The sequence below is a fragment of the Bombyx mandarina genome, chromosome 06 (assembly GCF_030267445.1).
Source record: "Bombyx mandarina strain Sakado chromosome 06, ASM3026744v2".
In the NCBI taxonomy this organism is placed as follows: Eukaryota; Metazoa; Arthropoda; class Insecta; order Lepidoptera; family Bombycidae; genus Bombyx; species Bombyx mandarina.
Genome location: NC_143213.1, coordinates 1,968,427 through 1,987,842, shown reverse-complemented (window position 1 = coordinate 1,987,842; position 19,416 = coordinate 1,968,427). Strand labels below are relative to the sequence as shown.

The following is a 19,416-nucleotide window of genomic DNA, read 5'->3' as shown; positions in this document are numbered from 1 at the left end:
ATCACAGCCATAGCATTTTTAACTAGCCTGACATACATGATTTGGCTTTAGTTCATAATGGAATATTTTCCAATAAGAAACCAGTAGAATTTATATAAAATCTACACCACTGATAGATAAATACGAAAGAACACTATCATACGTTGTTAAGCTACCATCTTTTAATTTTAATTAGAACTTGCAACATTGAAAAAGTTTACTGTCGTGTGTAAAGTGTACCGACGAAGAAGATCGTCTTTAATCATCTTCATTTCATTTCATTTCCTTTCACTCCAAATTACCATTTATCATAAAAATAATATAAATTAAAATAAGACATGTCTTAAAGGTCGCAGTTACCAGATCATAAAATCCCTTAAAAAAATTATCGGCCGTCACGTCTAATGTCAAAGTCGTAAACTTTAACTGTCATTCGTTTTTCTTAAAACGGGCGAAATGTCTGATACAACCGGTGATAATTTAAAACCACGAGTTTTAATACTAGGAGGTAATTTAATAACAATATTATAAGTAGTTCGTGCAGTTCCATAAGTCCTTTAAAGCGTATTATGCCCAAGAAGTATTCAAATCGTGTAGTTTTTTTTTTGTCGCAACGGTCGTTGATCTTAGTCATCGTGTTACAAAATTAAACCGTTTTTTGCATGGTGATGTGCAGGATGCGGCTTCATCGGGCGGAACTTGGTAGATTACCTGATAAGGAACGATCTGGTTAGCGGGCTTCGTGTTGTGGACAAGACCCCGCCTCAACTGGCTTTCCTGAACCCTATACATTCTCAAACATTTGAGGACCCCCGCGTTGAATACAAAAGCGCAAATCTAATTAATCAGAGTGAGTAATATATTATTTAAAAAAAATGATACAATATTAATAAATACAAAATGTCCCAGTATTCTATTTCTAGAACAATCACACAGAACATCTTTAATAATTTACCTGCATATTATTGTTTATAGACGCGGTATCAAAATTTACTTTTTCAAAAATTGAACTAAGTAATACATAAAAACCGAAATAAACTCAAAAACATGTATAAAGTAAATATAACTAAACACTTTCAATATTTTATCATTAAATTGTTTTAAATATTAAAATACAAGAACAACAGACTAGTGAGTGCTCATCAATTAAGATAAAAAGTATTATCACTGAAAATGAATCATTTCCCTATTATGTCATATGTTAATATATGTTACATACACAATGTACATATAATGAACCATAGAATATTATGATAAGGGTGAAATTTGTTGAAGTTTGAGAAGTTGAACAAGGTTGTGCTTTGAGACCTGTACTAAATAGTATTTAACACTCAATTTTGACCTTTTATCTACAGTTAATAAATTTGCATCCAACTATTTTAAGTAAAAACTTTAATTTTAACTTTAACTTTCATTTTACTTTCATTTCACATTTTTGCATTCAAATGCGGCTTATCATTCCTTTTTACTGTAATGAAATTTGTAACATTGGAAAGTATTATTTAAAAATACAAATGAATAAAGACAAAACCTACAAGATGATCATCCACGTTAGTGTGTAAATTTTACAGAGCGTGATTCTATTACTGAGCGTAATTCACTTTCACTGTACTGAATAGTGGTGGTTTAGATAAAGAGAGTGTGTGTTTGTAACAAATAGCGTTCTAAATGTATATAGCATAAGCAGACCTAATGTAATTGTACCAGTTGATAATATGGTATCTTTTATTTCCTAGTAGCCTAATATTCAAAAGTAATTCTTCATTTAAAATTTAACTAAAGCTTAATCAATTCAGGCTGGTAAATATCGACCGAGACCGAGCAGAGAGTTCGATGCACCAATCTCACTTTAACTATCTCCAACGATCGATACGTTTTTATGCTCACAAAATGTGTCAACCGACAACACAAGCCTTCCCAAAGTACAGATGGCGCCTCGACCACGCTCGAGACAAACGCTCTGCTCTGATTGGTCGTTGCGTACGTGAAGTTACAGTTTTGATACCTTTTATTACAATTTATTTTTATAAAAGGTTTTAAAGCTATTGAAAAACGTAACAAGCCAAATAAAATAAAATTAGGAATTATAAAAGTAATTACAACGTAAAAAAAATAATAATAAGCGTTATGCATGTAATCAAGAATCAGCTCGACTCATTGCTTCGTCTGACATATATATTAATGATGTGACAATTATCTTTATGGTCTATTTTATTTGGGATTAGTATCAACAATTCTATGTTTTTAATTGAACTTCAGTTAAGTTTACCCCATTCAAATGGATGAAGATGTTTTTTTGTTATGATATTGTTTCAAATGTTAACTTTAAAGGGCTCTCCTGTAAATTTGCAAAAGTGTCTCTTAACCCATAGCCTTTCACCCCTCAATATATTATACTCTTGGCCTATCTGTTTGTAAGCAACATCACAAACTATTGCAACTTCTTATCTGTGACATGATATCAAAGTCTCTTAATATATTGTTTAGTAACAATACACAGGATCTTGATACCAAGCTATGCCATAAACATCTACGATTATACATCACAACTGCTTCATAAACATACACAATACTAATGCATATATTTATGACATGTTGAATTATAATAGCAAATTCAGTTTGCTAAAACACTGTCTCATTGTTTTAGCTACACGTGAATGTCATATTAATATTGTTAATAAACAATTCTTGTATTTTCCTCAATGTTCAATATCAAACTCTGTCAAAGTACAAAATATGTTGTCACATATTCAACAATTATTATGAGGCAGTAAAATATTTATTAAAGCAGGAGATAAATTAAGAGGAAAATATAAAAAAAAATATCAGAGAAGTATAACTGGTCTTAATTGAAAGCAAAATTTACAAATAAATCTCTGGTTGTTATATCTTTATTATCTATATTAAATATTATAAAGCTGAAGAGTTTGTTTGTTTGAACGCGCTAATCTCAGGAACTACTGGTCCGATTTGAAAAATTCTTTCAGTGTCAGATAGCTCATTTATTGAGAAAGGCAATAGACCAATAGGGCCAAGCGGAGCACCAATAAAGAAAGAATGTTACAAAATCGGGGTATTTTTCCCTTTTGAGAGCTTAAGCTATATGTAGAGATACGCCAAAGTAACTATTCCACGCAGACGAAGTCGCAGGCAAAAACTATATTAATATATAATTTTTTACAAATTATATAAAAATCATAATCCTTATTCTTATAATATGCACTGTCAGTTTGTAAAACACAATTGCTATGTAGAACATATGTACATGCCAAGTTTAGACATTATTTAATATCGCATACAGACATAGAGTACACATTACATACATAATGGAGTAATCGGTAACCTACTTTAAGTGAGCCTGCGTCTACGGCATTTGAGGAGAGCTCGCTGCAGTGTATAGCGATTTGACTATGCTCCTGGCGTTGCCGTCGTCCGTGAATGACGAGAACCACTTACTATCAAATGGGATGCTCGTCTGCCTAAGACGGCGATAAAAAATACGACATACTAAGGAAGGCTTACCTCAAATGTCTGTTTGTCACAAAGCCATGCAGCTTCTCGTAAGGCCTCATTCGCACGGGAGTTTTTTTAGCGCGCGTTAAAAAAGCGTTCAAATAGAACAGATGCATTTCCTAGTACTACTGCGGGGCCACCGCAGTAGTCGAGATTGGACTATAATTAATTGAAATTATAAGTTTAAACATTATTGTTGTTCTATTGTCAAACACATTCTATTATATTTCGATAATATAACCACAGTATTCGCCAAAACTTCACTATAAATCAATAATATTAAAGACAAACAAAATTAATCTATTTTCAATTCGAACACAGACTTTAAGCAATAACAAAAGTTTCCCAATTGACAGTAAACAAAGAGTATATTTTTATGTATGTGTTGTTTCAAATACATGGTAGTGTGTGTAATGTTTCCTTTATTGATTTAAAGTACCTATTATGTATTACTTTAAAAAAATATTAGCATTGTGCACTCCTTTACTATATTCTCTACAAGTGTGAGAAATTTGATACTCCTCCGTCCGCGCAATTTTCGTAAAAAGGGGTACAAAGTTTTTGCTTCACGTATTAATACCTAGTCAAGTCATAAATTCTGTCACATGTTTAATGTAAAATAATTGAAACAAGTTTATTCATTATGTAACCATTCATATACCAAAATGAACTTAACAAAACATAGATTCTTATGACGCTAAAGTTTATTCAAAATGACCTCCGTGATTTTGAATACAGGCCCTCAATCTGCGCGGCCAGTCGTCTATCGCAGCACGAACGAGGTCCATGTCAATATCGGCGGCTGCCTTAATCAAGGATGTCTTGAGTGACTCCAAATTGGGATGAGGCTTTGAGCACGCCTTTTCCTCCAAGTGTTGCCATATCTTGTAATCTAACGGATTCAAATCTGGACTGGAGGAGGGCCAGTCTTCGTGCCGGATGAAGTCGATTTCACGCGCCGCCAGCCAGTCTTGTGTGCTCTTCGCTCTATGAGCTGGCGCCGAATCTTGTTGGAATACCCAGTGCCTGTTATTGAACATGGTATGAGAAACAGGTTCCACAAGGTTCGTCAGGACTGTATTTTGATACACAACTGCATTCGTTTTTACACCTTTCTCACAAAAATGTACCTCTGTTAAGCCCCAATAAGAAACTCCCAACCATACCATGAACGAGGATGAAAAATAGCCTCGTTGGACACGCGGAATACGGTTGCTCGCTTCTTCACTACTGTGTGCGTACACCTTATCATTTTGTTTGTTGTAGCTCTCTTCTACGGTAAAAATTTTTTCATCCGAAAAAAGAATTTCCCGATATTTTTTCCCGCGTACCGCTTCAACAAAGCGCGGCATCTCTTCAGTCTCAGGTCCATTAGACGAGCATTCAAACGATGTCCTGTTTTTCTTCGATATGCCCGAAGCCCTAAGTCTTCATTTAACACCCTTTTCACCGTGGTTCTGCTTAACCCCATCTGAAGGGCCAATAGTTTCTGCTTACGTTTGGGATTTCTTTGAATTCGCGCCTTCACAGCTTTTATCACTGCTGGAGTCCTAACAGACCGAGGGCGACCACTTCTTGACCTGTCATCTACACTAGAGTCTTCATTGTATCGTTTGATGGTACGATAAACGAATCTTTTGGTTATATTCAAATTTTTCAGTATGTTAAAAATTTGAATTGGCGCGTAACCGCAACGATGCAACGCAATAACTGCAACACGGTCTTCTTAAAGCGTCCACTCCATATTTAAAAATGAGTAAAATTCTAAAAGTATACATTTTTATTTTCATGAACAATTCGAAATTCGAATTCAATAAACTTTTTTGTGGCCAGCATTCTAAAAGAAAAGTTTTTACTGTGTGACAATACTTATGACCTGACTAGTTATATAGATATGTTCATACGTCAGCGCTTTAAAAACGCGACTCTTTTTTATCGCGCAGTGTTGCATTTTGAGCGCTAAGCGTTGGGCGTTACAGATTACGTCACATCGCGAACGTTATAAAAGCGCCAACGCCGTATTTTAACGCGACGTTTTTAAAACGCCCGTGCGAATGAGGGCTAAAACTCGTGAAATCAATCTGCAAGTTGAATAAATATTGCGCTGACGTCAACCTACGAGATAACAGCAAGAAATAAGCGTGAATTGTTTTTAAACTTATCAACAATGGCTAGGACAATACAAAGCTCCTATTTACATAAGGGATTCAATGCGAATCGCTGTAACTATACTGAGCCGTTGTAACTATACTGAGACCTTAGAACTTATATCTCAAGGTGGATGGCGCATTTACGTTGTAGATATCCACAGTAACCACATAACACCAGGTGGGCTGTGAGCTCGTCCACCCATCTAAGCAATAAAAAGAAAAAAAAACCACCGAACGGTAATCACAATTCGATTGTGTCCGCGACCTCTATAAGCGCAATCTTTTTGATTTGAAACACAAATGACAATGCACTCGTAAATATTTTATTTGTTTCGACGCAGCTATTTTCATTTCAAGGCTTTATTTAGTTTACATTCAAAGACGTATCGACATTAGAACCAAAATGCAGTATGTATGATTTTGTCAGATGTTTTCTAACTTTTCGCACGTAGGTACTAATTTAATAATAATAATAAATATTTACTAACAATCACGCCACGTTAACTGTTCCCGTGCTAAGTTCGTAAAGAACTTGTGTTACAGGTACCAGATAACGGAAATAAATGTAAGATTTTTATTATACACATACATATATTTAATATACATTCCATAACCCTGGAAAAAACATTTTATATTAAAATTTATCATACAAATATCTTCCCTTGGCGGGATTCGAACCCGCGACCCCCTTGCGTAGTGACCGTGTCACTTACCACTACACCAGACGGCCGTTATACAATGTTGAATACAATTTTATCTGGCCATAATCTATATATTAATACGTGAAGGAAAAACTTTGTATCCCTTTTTACGAAAATTGCGCGGACGGAGGAGTACGAAATTTCTCACACTTTCTCACACAGAGAATACAGAGAAGGAGTGCAGAATGTTAATATTTTTTAAAATTATGCCTTAAAATACATTAAATCAATAAAAAAAACATTACACACACTACCATGTATTTGACGCACACACGCATGCATACTATTTATTTATTGTCAAACTTTTGTTTTTGACGTCTGTTGTGGTCAAATTGAGAATAGATTATACATATATTGTTTGTCTTTATTAATATTTTTCTATAGTGTCTTTTGGCGAAATTTGTGATTATAAAAGTATAATAGTCTTTGAAAATAGAATCATAATAGTATACAAACTTACAATGTCAATATATTATAGTCGAATTTCGACTATTTCCACCACCACCAGTAAAAGAAAATCCACTTACTCGTGTCGTTATAAGTTTGGTCATGGTTTCCTCTTCAGCTTCTTGCGCATCAGCGTTAGATCCAGGAGACGACGCGCCATGGGGGCTGGTAGTGAATTGTGCGAGCGAAACTCGCGGAGGTCAGACCGAGGCGGTTTATGCGGAAGGAATCGTCACCCTAAGCCTGAACGTGGCCAAGCACTGCGCCAGGATGAAGGTACCAAGGCTGGTTGAGATCTCAAGTGGACAGATGTGCAGCAGTGATAAGGTAATTTATTTTAAATAAGAACTAAAAAAAAATTATGAAAATTAAATAAAATAGGGGTGTCTATTCATTACGTGAGGGCTTCTAGGGGGGGAGGAGATCAAACTAAATCTTTCCAAGTCTCACTTAGGGGGGAGAGGGGGTATTGGCAAATATCACGTAATTATATTTCTCGCAGAAAACGATTTAAAACGGTGTGTTGAAAAACACCTAGATTTATTACTGGTTCCAGTAGTCACTCTTGAGGCCGCGCACGAGTCTCCATGGACTGAATTAGAATAAATCTTTTCTTAATTTTTGTCTGATATTCACTTTTTAATTTTATGATTGTGATTTTAAATTACGGTAATATTCACAAATACTAGTCTTTGCTAGTCTTCAATAAAAGTAATAGAGCAAGTTTTTTTTTTCCAACGTTTATCGGACGTTTATCGTCCAAATAGAAGTTTTGAAGAATCTCGCGTGGGATTAGAGGAGGGGGGGAGGGAGTTGAGAAAAATCTTACGATATCTCACCAAGGCGGGAGAGGGGGTCAAAAAATTCTCAAAAACGCCTCACGCAATGAATGGACGCCCCCTAACTATTTCACTGCAATATCGTAAGCCCACTTCAAGGCGTGACGTCATCAACGTGGAGGTAAAAGTCAGTACCAAAAGCTTAACAACAACATATTGCATTCGAAGGCAATAGCCCAAGAGGAACTTTCATTTGAAGAAGGACTTGTAAAACTACTGACAGATACCGATCACAAAATTCAACCTAGATCCTAATTTAATGTGACAAATCCGTTAACAAATCAAACTCCATATTACAGCCCCAAAAGGAAGATTGCTCAATTGACCCTTGGACGATCGAAGGTCGGATGAAGAGCAAAGTGGAACAAGAGCTGAAAAACATGGAGGACCTGAACTACACCATCATAAGGCCCGCTATTGTGTACGGAATCGGAGACAGAAGAAGTTTGAGTGAGCATAATATGACTATTTAGATTAACACTATAATATTAATTCTGCCCAAAATTGACTCGGCTCAAATATCAAATTGCTTTCTTTGTTTTAAATTTCTGCCAATGAAGCTTATAGCTAAACTATAGTAAGAGAACATGGGTTTCATAACTTGAGTGCAGTCACGCTGGTGGTAGAACCTCTTGTGAATCCGCGCGGGTAGGTACCACCACCCTGCCTATTTCTGCCGTGAAGCAGTAATGTGTTTCGGTTTGAAGGGTGGGGCAGCCTATACTTGAGACCTTAGAACTTATATCTCAAGGTGGGTGGCGCATTTACGCTATGCATGTCTATGGGCTCCAGTAAGTGGGCTCCACTTAACACCAGGTGGGCTCGTCCACCCATCTAAGCAATAAAAAGAAATAGGTAGGAGGACGAAAACTCTCCATGTGAGTCTACATTACCATATGTAAATATGACTAAAACATGCTGATATGATATTCAGAGAACCCTTCTGTGGCAGTCAACGACACACAGATAATTTTGATATCGTTTTCACCAACCGGAGTTAGCTGTAATCTTAAACATCCGTTATTTTTGTCATAAATAACCAAATAGATATTGGCTGCTCGTGGGAAAATATATAAATAATGTCATTCTAAAGTATCTATTGTTGATTGTGGGAACGTTTGTTTGAGTAAAGGCTATCCACCTTTATTCTAAATAACAGTTTTAGTGTGATTATCAAAATAGTCTTTACTAGCCACAATACATGGGCAGTGGAGATATTTGCCCACCTGTCATCAGGTTTGAGCCCCGTGAGCTCACCTACAAACGTTAAGGTTACGCTGAAATAGCCTCTCAAGGCTCTCAGCTTAGGCAGGGAGAAAAAAAAAAAAAATTGCCCACCATGTAACTTGTATGGCCAACTTAATGTTGAATGACATCAACATTGCCAACAGACATTAGTAAATAAACCGAGACAGCTAAGTCGGTACTTGCTTCATGAGATATTGGCTGTACTATGCCACTACTAACGAGTAACTACCAATAAAGTAAATTATTAGATTTTTATTTTTTAATGCTTAGATAAGTGGACGAGCTCACAGCCCATCTGGTGTTAAGTGGTTACTGGAGTCCATAGACATCTACGACGTAAATGCGCCACCCACCATGAGATATAAGTTCTAAGGTCTCAAGTATAGTTACAGCGGCTGCCCCACCCTTCAAACCGAAACGCATTACTGCTTCACGGCAGAAATTGGTGGGGTGGTGGTACCTACCCGCGCGGACTCACAAGAGGTCCTACCACCAGTTGAATTACGTTTTAATACACGACGTTATTCTTTTACCGTCGAAGTTAATCGTGAACATTTGTTAAGTACGTATTTCATTAGTAAAAAAGTGTACCCGCCTGCAATATTCGAACACCATTAGATACGAATGCATCGGACGTCTCATCCTTTAGGCCACTTCAAAGATAAACTTAACTCGACCCTAATATCTTAATATAGCATAATATCTATATACTAATACGTGAAGCAAAAACTTTGTATCCCTTTTTACGAAAATTGCGCGAACGGAGGAGTATGAAATTTTCCACACTTATAGAGAATATAGAGAAGAAGTGCACCTGTTCTGAGTCCGCGCGTAAAAGTATTGCGAAAGTATTTTATAGCCTGTGTCACTCCCACGAATGATATAAATATTCAGAACATAATACACTTCAGAAAGACAATATAATAATATCTGTTAATTCAATCAAAATAATTCCCAACAGCTCCTCGGCTCCTCTATGGTGGAATTTACAAGCATTTAGGCGAAACAATGAAACTCCTTTGGACTGGCGATCTGAAAATGAACACGGTACATGTCCGCGACGTCTGCCGTGCCATTTGGACTCTCGGGACCAGTCCTCAGGCCAACAAGCAGATCTATAACTTGGTCGACGAAGGGAACAGCACTCAGGGTACATTGGCCGAGCTCGTCTCTGACATATTCAAAATCAATCATGATTATTACGGAACCGCTATTTCTACTTTGGCTAAGGTGAGAAAGATTTTCGTTTTATCTTCCTTAAACATACTACACCTCACTAAGACTGTCATTAAATTGGAGAAATAAATTTTGAAACACATCTGTCAGCTTCTATTAGTGTTTATATCTGATACAAATCTATCTACAGCTGTACATTGTCCAATTCATATAAACGGTACTGTCAACAGTGGATTGACAGCATCATTGTACTGTCAGTGTGCTCCGCTAGGGTGATGAGCAGGTCTAGCTACGAAGTCATTAATGATATCAATGTAGATACTGGAAAACAAAGAACACACAAATATTTAAACATAAATATAGTTCATTTTTATTCAACTTCACGTGACCTCTTTTTACTAGTAGGTAATATTTAATAATTTAACTAGTAGAAATAGGCAAAAATTGCTCTACCTTATTAGGCGGCTAGCCCTAAAGATACGACTTGGTGTGCTTGATAGTACACTAGTGAAACTTGGCCAGTTTGTTGGCATATCTTGGATATATATGGCTTTGTGCAGACCGCTATTGAATTTCTCAGAATCAGACACTAGGCCAGACTGAAGATTTGCTGAAAATTTTATTATAGTACACGCACGCACGCACGCACGCACGCACGCACGCACGCACGCACGCACGCACGCACACACACACACACACACACACACACACACACACAGTTATTATTTAAAATGCGCCAAGATTGAGAAACTCGCGTCATTTAAAGTCCGCACGAAATGTCATTGAATATAAATCGTACGCTATTGCACAGCGAATGCTTACAAGCTATTCAAGTATAAGGAAAAAAACAAACAAACAAGGTATTTATGTAAAAAAAAGGTTTATAAAATATTTTTTGTCAAAACCCAGAACCGGTATATGTCACTATTCAAATATTCAATGAAAAAAAAAATTAAAAAAAAAAAAATACAAAAATAATGTGTGGCCCATGAGGGGATCGAACCCGCGACCTTCGCGTTATTAGCACGACGCTCTAACCAACTGAGCTAATGGGCCGACGTCTACTCGCATGAAAATTCGTATCCGTTTATAACTGTTGAGTATTTAAAAAACCTTGCAATAATTTGATAGGTTTCAATAATTTTAAAATAAAACTTACATTATAACTACTTAAAGCGTTCAGCTCATAATACCAGTATCGCTTTATTACTATTCCAAGTTCTACTTGATGTAAGGAAATGCTGTTCCATTTTGACCTAGTGTCTCCAGGACCCACTTACCAATATCCGACCTAATGGTTCTGTTGTTATATTTGAACTGGACTTAGGTAATTCAAATTTACTAGAGGTCCCGCAGTAGTCGAAATTCGACTATAATTAATTAGAATTGTAAGTTTGTACACTATTATGATTGTATTTTATACTTGTATAATCACAAATTTCGCCAAGACTACACTATAAAACATATTAACAAAGACAAACCATATTGTATTCTCAATTTGACAACAGACGTCAAGAACAAAAGTTTGACAATAAATAGTTTGCATGCGTGTGTGCGTCTAATACATGGTATGTAGTGTGTGTAATGTTTTCTTTATTGATTTAACGTATCTTTTATGCATTAGTTTAAAAAAAATATTAGCATTGTGCACTTCTTCTCTATATTCTCTATAAGTGTGGAAAATTTCATACTCCTCCGTTCGCGCAATTTTCGTAAAAAGGGATACAAAGTTTTTGCTTCACGTATTAGTATATAGATATTATGCTATATTAAGATATTAGGGTCGAGTTAAGTTTATCTTTGAAGTGGCCTAAAGGATGAGACGTCCGATGCATTCGTATCTAGTGGTGTTCGAATCCCGCAGGCGGGTACACTTTTTTACTAATGAAATACGTACTTAACAAATGTTCACGATTAACTTCGACGGTGAAAGAATAACATCGTGTATTAAAACTCAAACCGGCAAAATCAGAATTTACGTAATTACTAGTGATAGGACCTTTTGTGAGCGGGTAGGTACCACCACCCTGCCTATTTTTTCCGTGAAGCAGTAATGCGTTTCGGTTTGAAGGGTGGGGCAGCCGTTGTAACTATACTGAGACCTTAGAACTCATATCTCAAGGTGGGTGGCGCATTTGCGTTGTAAATGTCTATGGGCTCCAGTAACCACTTTACACCAGGTGAGCTGTGAGCTCGTCCGCCCATCTAAGCAATAAAAAAAAAGTAAGGTTCGTCGTTATTGGTACGCAAATTAAAATTTGCTTCAGAACGACATAGCGTCTGTGGCGGAGGAAGCCAACGACAAGCACCTGACCGCATGGGCGGACATCTGCCGCAAGTACTCCCTCCAGCACACGCCGCTCGAGCCCAGCGCCGGGGTGGAGCTGCTCCTCAACAAGCAGCTCTGCCTGGACGGGACCAAGCTGCGCGCGCTGATGCAACTAGACGTGCCCAGACCTACCGCCGAACTGTTCAGAGAGGTGAGTACCAGGCTGTGTGTGGGTACTGTGTGGTACTGTGTGTACAGTGTGTGTAACTATACTTGAGACCTTAGAACTTATATCTCAAGGTGGGTGACGCATTTACGTTGTAGACGTCTATGGGCTCCAGTAACCACTTAACACCGGGTGGGCTGTGAGCTCGACCACCCAACTAAGCAATAAAAAAATAAAAAAGAACATCTAGCGGTAGGCAGCGGCTCGGCTCTGCCCCTGGCATTGCTGAAGACCATGGGCGAAGGTAACCACTGACCATCAGGTGGGCCTTATGCTCGTCTGCTTACAAGGGCAATAAAAAAAAATCTAGAACAGTCCCCGTCTCTTCTTGTAGATGCTTCTTGAGGTAATGTGTTTCGGTTTGAAGGGCGGGGCAGCCGTTGTAACTATACTGAGACCTTAGAACTTATATCTCAAAGTGGGTGGCGCATTTACGTTGTAGATGTCTATGGGCTCCAGTAACCACTTAACACCAGGTGAGCTGTGAGCTCGTCCACACATCTAAGCAACAAAAAAAAGAGAATGGGCAGTAGCGTTCCCTAAGTATTATACGAGCGGACTGCACCAACATTTTCGGTATAACGGTAGGATGTATTGTAGTCCTACCCTCCGATCTGAAGGAAGGGCAGCCGTTACAAATTCTCAATACAATTGAGACTTGGACCTCACGCCTCAACGCAATAAAAAAATAGTGCGCGTGCAACTTGGTGCACGTGAAAGAAGTGCATCTTCTTTTGCGGTATTTAGTATTGTGGTTTTCATTTTTCGGTCATAATTCAAATTTCTCTTTTAATAGGGAATGCTGTGTATAAGTCGTCGTCGCATCGCGAGAGCATCGGTATCGCAGGATCCGACTGATGCATGTTTTTTTTTTTTTTTTTTTTTTTATCCTACCTAAGCTGAGAGCCTTCAGAGGCTATGTCAGCGTAACCCTAACTTTTGTAGGTGAGCTCACGGGGCTCAAACCTGATGACGTTGCTAACACGAACCCTAGCAAGAGCCGTGCTTCGCAGAATCTACCACCGGATCGGAAACGCGACCCACTGAGAAGATCCGGCGAGAAACTCAGTGGGCTGTGTCTGGGAGTTAATTTACTCGTCGAGCCCTTCGTCGCAAGCGACGGGTTCGACGAGAACGGTGACCGGTGCTTGAAGTACCTAGAAGCACCGTTAGTGGATCGGGAGGATCCGAGATGACGTGTTTTGGGCGACGTCGACTGCTTTCCATTCTGTCCGCAGGATCGGGAATGTAGTTACCGGCGGCCACGATGAGAGGGTTCTCGTGTCGTGCCGCTTTATCGAAGTGGCGCATGGACGCCGACTGCATATACTTACTGGTGGACTCTAAGTCCAGGTCGTCATGGAGGTCGACGTTCCTGACGAACCACGGGGCTCCGACGGCTATCCTGCAAAAACGGGATTGAATAATTTGGAATGACTTTAAGTGAGTGCGGGCCGCGTGAGCGAACACTACACTTGCATAGGTCATGACGGGGCGTATGCAAGTTTTGTAGAGTGTCACCTTATTTCTAAGGGACATTTTACTTCGCCTACATATCATCGGGTAGAGACGTCCTAGAATGAAGGCGGCACGATCGCGTACCGTCTTGATGTGGGGGCGGAATGTCATCCTACTGTCGAGGGTGACGCCTAAATATTTGACCTTCGGGGCCCACGGTATGGGCTGGTCGAACATCGTGATTGGGCGAACGGCGGGGGCGGGGGTATTGACGCGCCTAGTCGGAAGGGGGATGCTCAGCGTGGTGTTCGGAGGGCGACCCCTTTTGAAGAGCACCGCTGTGCTTTTCGTGGGGTTAATGTCGATGCGCCACTTCCGGAACCACTGTCCCATGGTGGTAGCTGCGGTCTGAAGTCGTCGATGAAGCAACGCCTTCTTCCTACACGAGTAGTAGATGGCGGCGTCATCGGCGAAGAGCGCCAGATGGGTCTCCGGAGACCGGGGTATATCGTTGATATACAAACTGAATAGTAACGGGGAGAGGGCGGAGCCTTGCGGGACTCCGGCTGTGACGTGACGGGGCCGGGAACGCGTTCCCTCGACTCGATATCGGAACGAACGGTTCGACAAGTAGTCTCGTATGATGAGCACGAGTCTGTCTGGCACTCCCATGTTATACAGTTTGAATATCAAACCGTTGTGCCAGACTTTGTCGAACGCCTTCGCTATATCGAAGAAGAGGGCTCCTGTCGGAATGGAGATGCATGACCACGACCACTCTGTCAAGAGTGTACGAATAGGAAAAAAAAAAAAAAAAAGAAAAGCTGTGTATAAGAGAAATGACCTAGCTCGCTTTGTCTTTTCCCTCTCTCCACGGTCGAGTGGTTCACGAGCCGCTCCGTCTTTTTTCTCACTCTCGCTCGTCCTAAATTGCATCTTTTCTCTCTAGCCGTAACGAATCTGTCACGAGTTAAATTTTACTCTCAACGCGTCTTAAGAAGCTTCACTTTAAAATATCCGTCTGTGTCTCGTGAGCTCTTGTCGATCTCCTTTTATTTATTTATTGCCCTTGTAGGCAAATGAGTATACGGCCCTCCTGGTGGTAAGTGGTTACCGTCGCCCATGGACGTCAGCAATGCTAGGGGCAGAGCCAAGTCGCTGCCCACCGTTTAGTACTCTATACAACCCTCGTTTGTCGAAATCTCGATTGAGCTTTTTTTTTAAATCAAACATTTAATTACATATTTATTTTTCAGGTTTTAGAAGACTATGCTTCGATGCAACTCTTCCCCAAGGAACTTTTACTATGACTGCGCAATTAAAAATCCATACGTTTTTCTTAACATTTTGTACGTCAACTATGAATAATTGATTTTTATAAATATTTGATTTCATTTAGCGTTTATAGAAGTCGGTGTTTTTAATATTAAGCTTTCTTTTCGCTTTAGCCTATATTTAATATTCGCTAGTAAAAAACAAATAAAGTTTTTCGGACACGATGTATAAATAAATACCCTTCGTTCGCTTCATATTAAAAATAAAAATACTTTAACATTAATTAAAAAAAAAGAACATTCCATTCATAATTTTGCGTTTGCCTTCAGTATTGCTATTCGATATTTTGGAATTGAGTCATACTTGAAATTCTTATTGAGATGCGCCTAACCTCACTACCGATTTAACGATGTAAGGATTCAAAGAGAATTGAAAGATACAAAATGACGTATAACTGTAGAATGTCCACACGTTGTGATTTTGGTCGGACGTTGTCTGTGCACTCCGGTGGCCACATGAACAATGAATTTGGAAAAAATATTTCAATGAAGAAAAAAAAGTCCGATTTATTTCGTGTCCAATGCGCGGTTTACATTGAAGCTTAGAAATCGAGGTTATTTTAACCTAAAAAAAATCAAAAGCTTTTCTATATAGGTACGAAGGGAACATTAACGTGTGTCTTGTTCGATTTTATAAAAGTCGTTTAATGAAATAAAGTCTCTCTCTCGGACTCAGGGTCTTTGAGAAGTTCCCTTTTCGATAAGGTTTTTTTTTTAAATACGAACTTAGATAGAGATGTAACTGAACGCGTAGTCGAATGAGTTGAATGTTCGAAAACAATACCTTTTAATGTAGTAGCACGTTCTGGGAACAGGCATAGTCATGTTAATAGTGTTTGACATTGTTAATGACGGATGCGGTTAAGTTTTAAACCGCCCGCTCGTCTGCCAATGCAGAAGGAAACAAATTAACTGGAAAATAATTCGTACTAAGTGCGATTGGACAAAATCGAATGAAAATTTAGAGGTTAATTAAATTTAAATTGTCAAATATTACATTCACTAAGTGTGTGGGACTGTTTTAGAACACAAAGAACAATCATCGAAAGGAAGTTAATGCTCATTTTATTGTAGATGTTTTGTATTGCAGCACGCAATGTAACAGTAACAACTGAGGTGCGCCAGGTCAATGAACTTTTCGTAATACATGTACGAAGGTATCATGTCCTACTAGATTGTCTGTTAGAAAACTTGGCAAATTGAACTTTATTCCTAGTTCACCTTTAGGTAGTAGTAGTACGCTTCGAAACTAGGAATGGGTAAGTGAGAGCCAGGAAAAAAATATATATATAATAAAATATTTATTCGACGAACATTGATGTTTTACAACGAGATGAAATCATAGACAATTTTGATGCTCATTTAAAAAAAAAAGGCGGAAACCTGTGACATTTCTTTCGCACTTACTAATGATACTGCATTAAGAAAAACAATTTTCACTTAACGTTCTTAGAGATTTCAAAAAAATTCGCTAATAAACAGCCCAATATTATATTATGAAATGCATCAGAAATTCTGTTAGTACTAAAATATGATTTTTACAACACCGGAAACAACTAATGCAAAATTATGTTTAATTTGATGTTATAACACTAATATTATTACTTTTACAGTAATTAAAGACTGTCTGACGATACCAAAAAGCAAACTTAATTTGCTTATCTAACAACAATTAATGGGAAGAAAAAACACTTAGGGATAATACACATGTCGTTTAGTGGGTGGGCCCTAAAATCCTTGGGCCCGCGGTCTGCTCACAACACCATGCAGATCGTTGAGTCTCACATACCCCGCGCGCCCCTTTTGCGCGGGGACCTCGTAGGAGGTTCGGCCCTCTACCCGAGAAAAAAAAAGGGATAATACACATGTCAATTTAATAATATGTATAAAAATCTTCCAGTTTATACACGTGTTACTTACACAAGACAAGAAATAACAGTAACGCAACATTTTAGATTATTATAGAATGAATCTGTAAAACGATTTGATTCAGAAGAAAAAATACAAATGTTTGTTAAAAGTTCGGTTTCTGGTTATGATCAAAATGGCTAGCGTTTTTTTGTTTTTTGTTTTTCCATAGTTATGAAATTTAGAAGCGATTCTAATTAATTGTAAGTACATGGCGATCTATGATTTTTGGCTCGCTTTTAGCGATAAGACTGGTCTTGTAATTTCGCATATTTTTTTAAAATATTTTGGTGTATAATGAAGCATATTCAACTGTATTTTTTTTCTTTAATATAAATATCAACGATTTATTAAAACAAAGACATCCGTTCTCTTCCATCCATTATCTTAGTTCAAATTTTGATTCGATTAAATGTCTTAACTATAGTACTTAGTTATGGTACTTAATATTTTAATTTAATACATAAAGGTGCGAAAATTATTCAGTTTTGTACTCATTTTTTTAAATATATTTCTAAGCGAATGTTAAATTTAGTTATAATATTTTTTTAATATATTATAAAAACTGACATTATTCTCTTTTATATACGAATGAAATTGTTTTTAAAAGTAATGAGGAAAATACAGTATTTTCAACTGTCAACCTGTCAATGCTTGATTTATGGTATTTTAAACGAGTCTCATGTAAAAATAATGTCATGAAATTCTAAAGCGCTTAAATAAACTTAAAAACCAAACTTCTAAGCCGTGCAATAAATATTGCGACTATAATTTTAAATCTTCGTCTCTTGGGAACTTTCGTAGTGTTTTGTTAATTTCATCGCTGATTTTCTGACAAAATACATATTCTTAATATAAAATATGAGATTATATAGTAATATGAATATCCTATTACTTCTGTAAACATCCGTACTCTATGGTCGAATTATGGGATCTAATTATCTTCCATTGAAATTTGTAGATTTCAATTGCTGTTTTATTTTTAATATACATTTATATATACTTGTATTATGTTTTTATTTGTAAAAGTAATATGTATATATGAATCGAATTTTTTTATATTTTTTAACGAAACCAAGTTTCCGGCTCTACGATTTTTAATAAAAGAATAGAATTTTAGATTTAAGTTTACGTTTAAATCGATAGTGCTAAGCGCAATTCGTATTAAAATTATCGACAATAATTTTTGTATCAAAAAAGAAAGAAACCCGATCCGATGGAATTTTAAATCGTCTTCGCATCGTATTAGATCGCTGCGTACACATTATACGGATCGGGTAGTTATTGTTTGAAGCTTGTGAACATTTTGTACTTGCTATCGATGTATTATCAATAAAAGTATTTGTATAGAAAATTGTTTTAATGGTTATATGAAAATGTGTTATCCAAAAATTTTACGTTTACAAAGAATCTATGGAGGGTAGGAGGTAAGGAGAATCGTCTCTGTGCGTGTAAAAATGTCCGTTAAAATCTGCTAAATAAAGGTGGCGCTACAGTAGCAACCGGGTAAATTTTAAAAAAGACGCTAAAAGTTATTAGAATGAGATAGATAATAAAACAGGACGAAAGAACTGTAAGCAGTACAAAATCACAAAAAGTATTTTATTTAAAACTGATAAGGAAATAAAATCGAGGTCTCCACGTTTTACCACAGCAATAATTTTAGGTTATATTGCCGAAATTAGTTTGGCCTCCGTAAAAATGTAAGGTCTAGTATATTATTACACTGTCACTAACTACTCTAGTCATCAAATGTATTAAATTTACTAACTCAGCATACTTCAATCAGTTAACAACTGCTCAATTCACATCATACCCTGTGCCTATGCTAGCGCCATTCTGGACGATTTTTGAACTGTTATTTAGTGCTGAAAGTGGGACACTTTTTCAAGCTTCTCCCTTAAGAGACGGTTCCCTTACCTCCACCCTCCATAAATGAATCTAAATGAAAAGAGAAGCCATTGGACACGTGAACGTTACGAGGGCTAGTGAGCCTATCCACAATCATGCTATATACTAATTAATTGCGGCATTTGATGTCTTGGCGAAATGTCGGTCAGTTTTAATTTACAAATGAAGCCTTCGGATAATTTACGAAAGGAAAAGTTTTCAAACACTTGCTAGGAAGTTTTTTTTTATTGCATACATTGAACGAGCTCTCATCGCTC

General features: G+C 37.4%; 1 protein-coding gene and 1 non-coding gene across 2 annotated transcripts; one reads left to right on the top strand and one right to left on the bottom strand.

Annotated features, from left to right (window-relative positions):
• The first annotated feature begins 349 nt into the window (after nt 1-349).
• Nucleotides 350-18,602, top strand: LOC114239953 (uncharacterized). Its single transcript, XM_028170397.2, has 7 exons — nt 350-487; nt 656-829; nt 6,909-7,117; nt 7,929-8,079; nt 9,839-10,107; nt 12,321-12,533; nt 15,263-18,602. The coding sequence occupies exons 1-7, from the start codon at nt 436-438 to the stop codon at nt 15,314-15,316; spliced, it is 1,122 nt and encodes a 373-aa protein (XP_028026198.2). The 5' UTR covers nt 350-435; the 3' UTR covers nt 15,317-18,602.
• On the bottom strand, nt 11,036-11,109 carry TRNAI-AAU (transfer RNA isoleucine (anticodon AAU)). Its single transcript has one exon. It is a non-coding gene; the product is annotated as a tRNA-Ile (tRNA).
• Nucleotides 18,603-19,416: the final 814 nt, after the last annotated feature.

Bases quoted from the DNA above. Each gene is read 5' to 3' on its own strand.
- LOC114239953 (XM_028170397.2), top strand. From the start codon at position 436: ATGTCTGATACAACCGGTGATAATTTAAAACCACGAGTTTTAATACTA. The intron at 488-655 runs GTAATTTAATAA...GGTGATGTGCAG, and splicing joins ACGAGTTTTAATACTAGGAG to GATGCGGCTTCATCGGGCGG. The intron at 10,108-12,320 runs GTGAGAAAGATT...AATTTGCTTCAG, and splicing joins CTATTTCTACTTTGGCTAAG to AACGACATAGCGTCTGTGGC.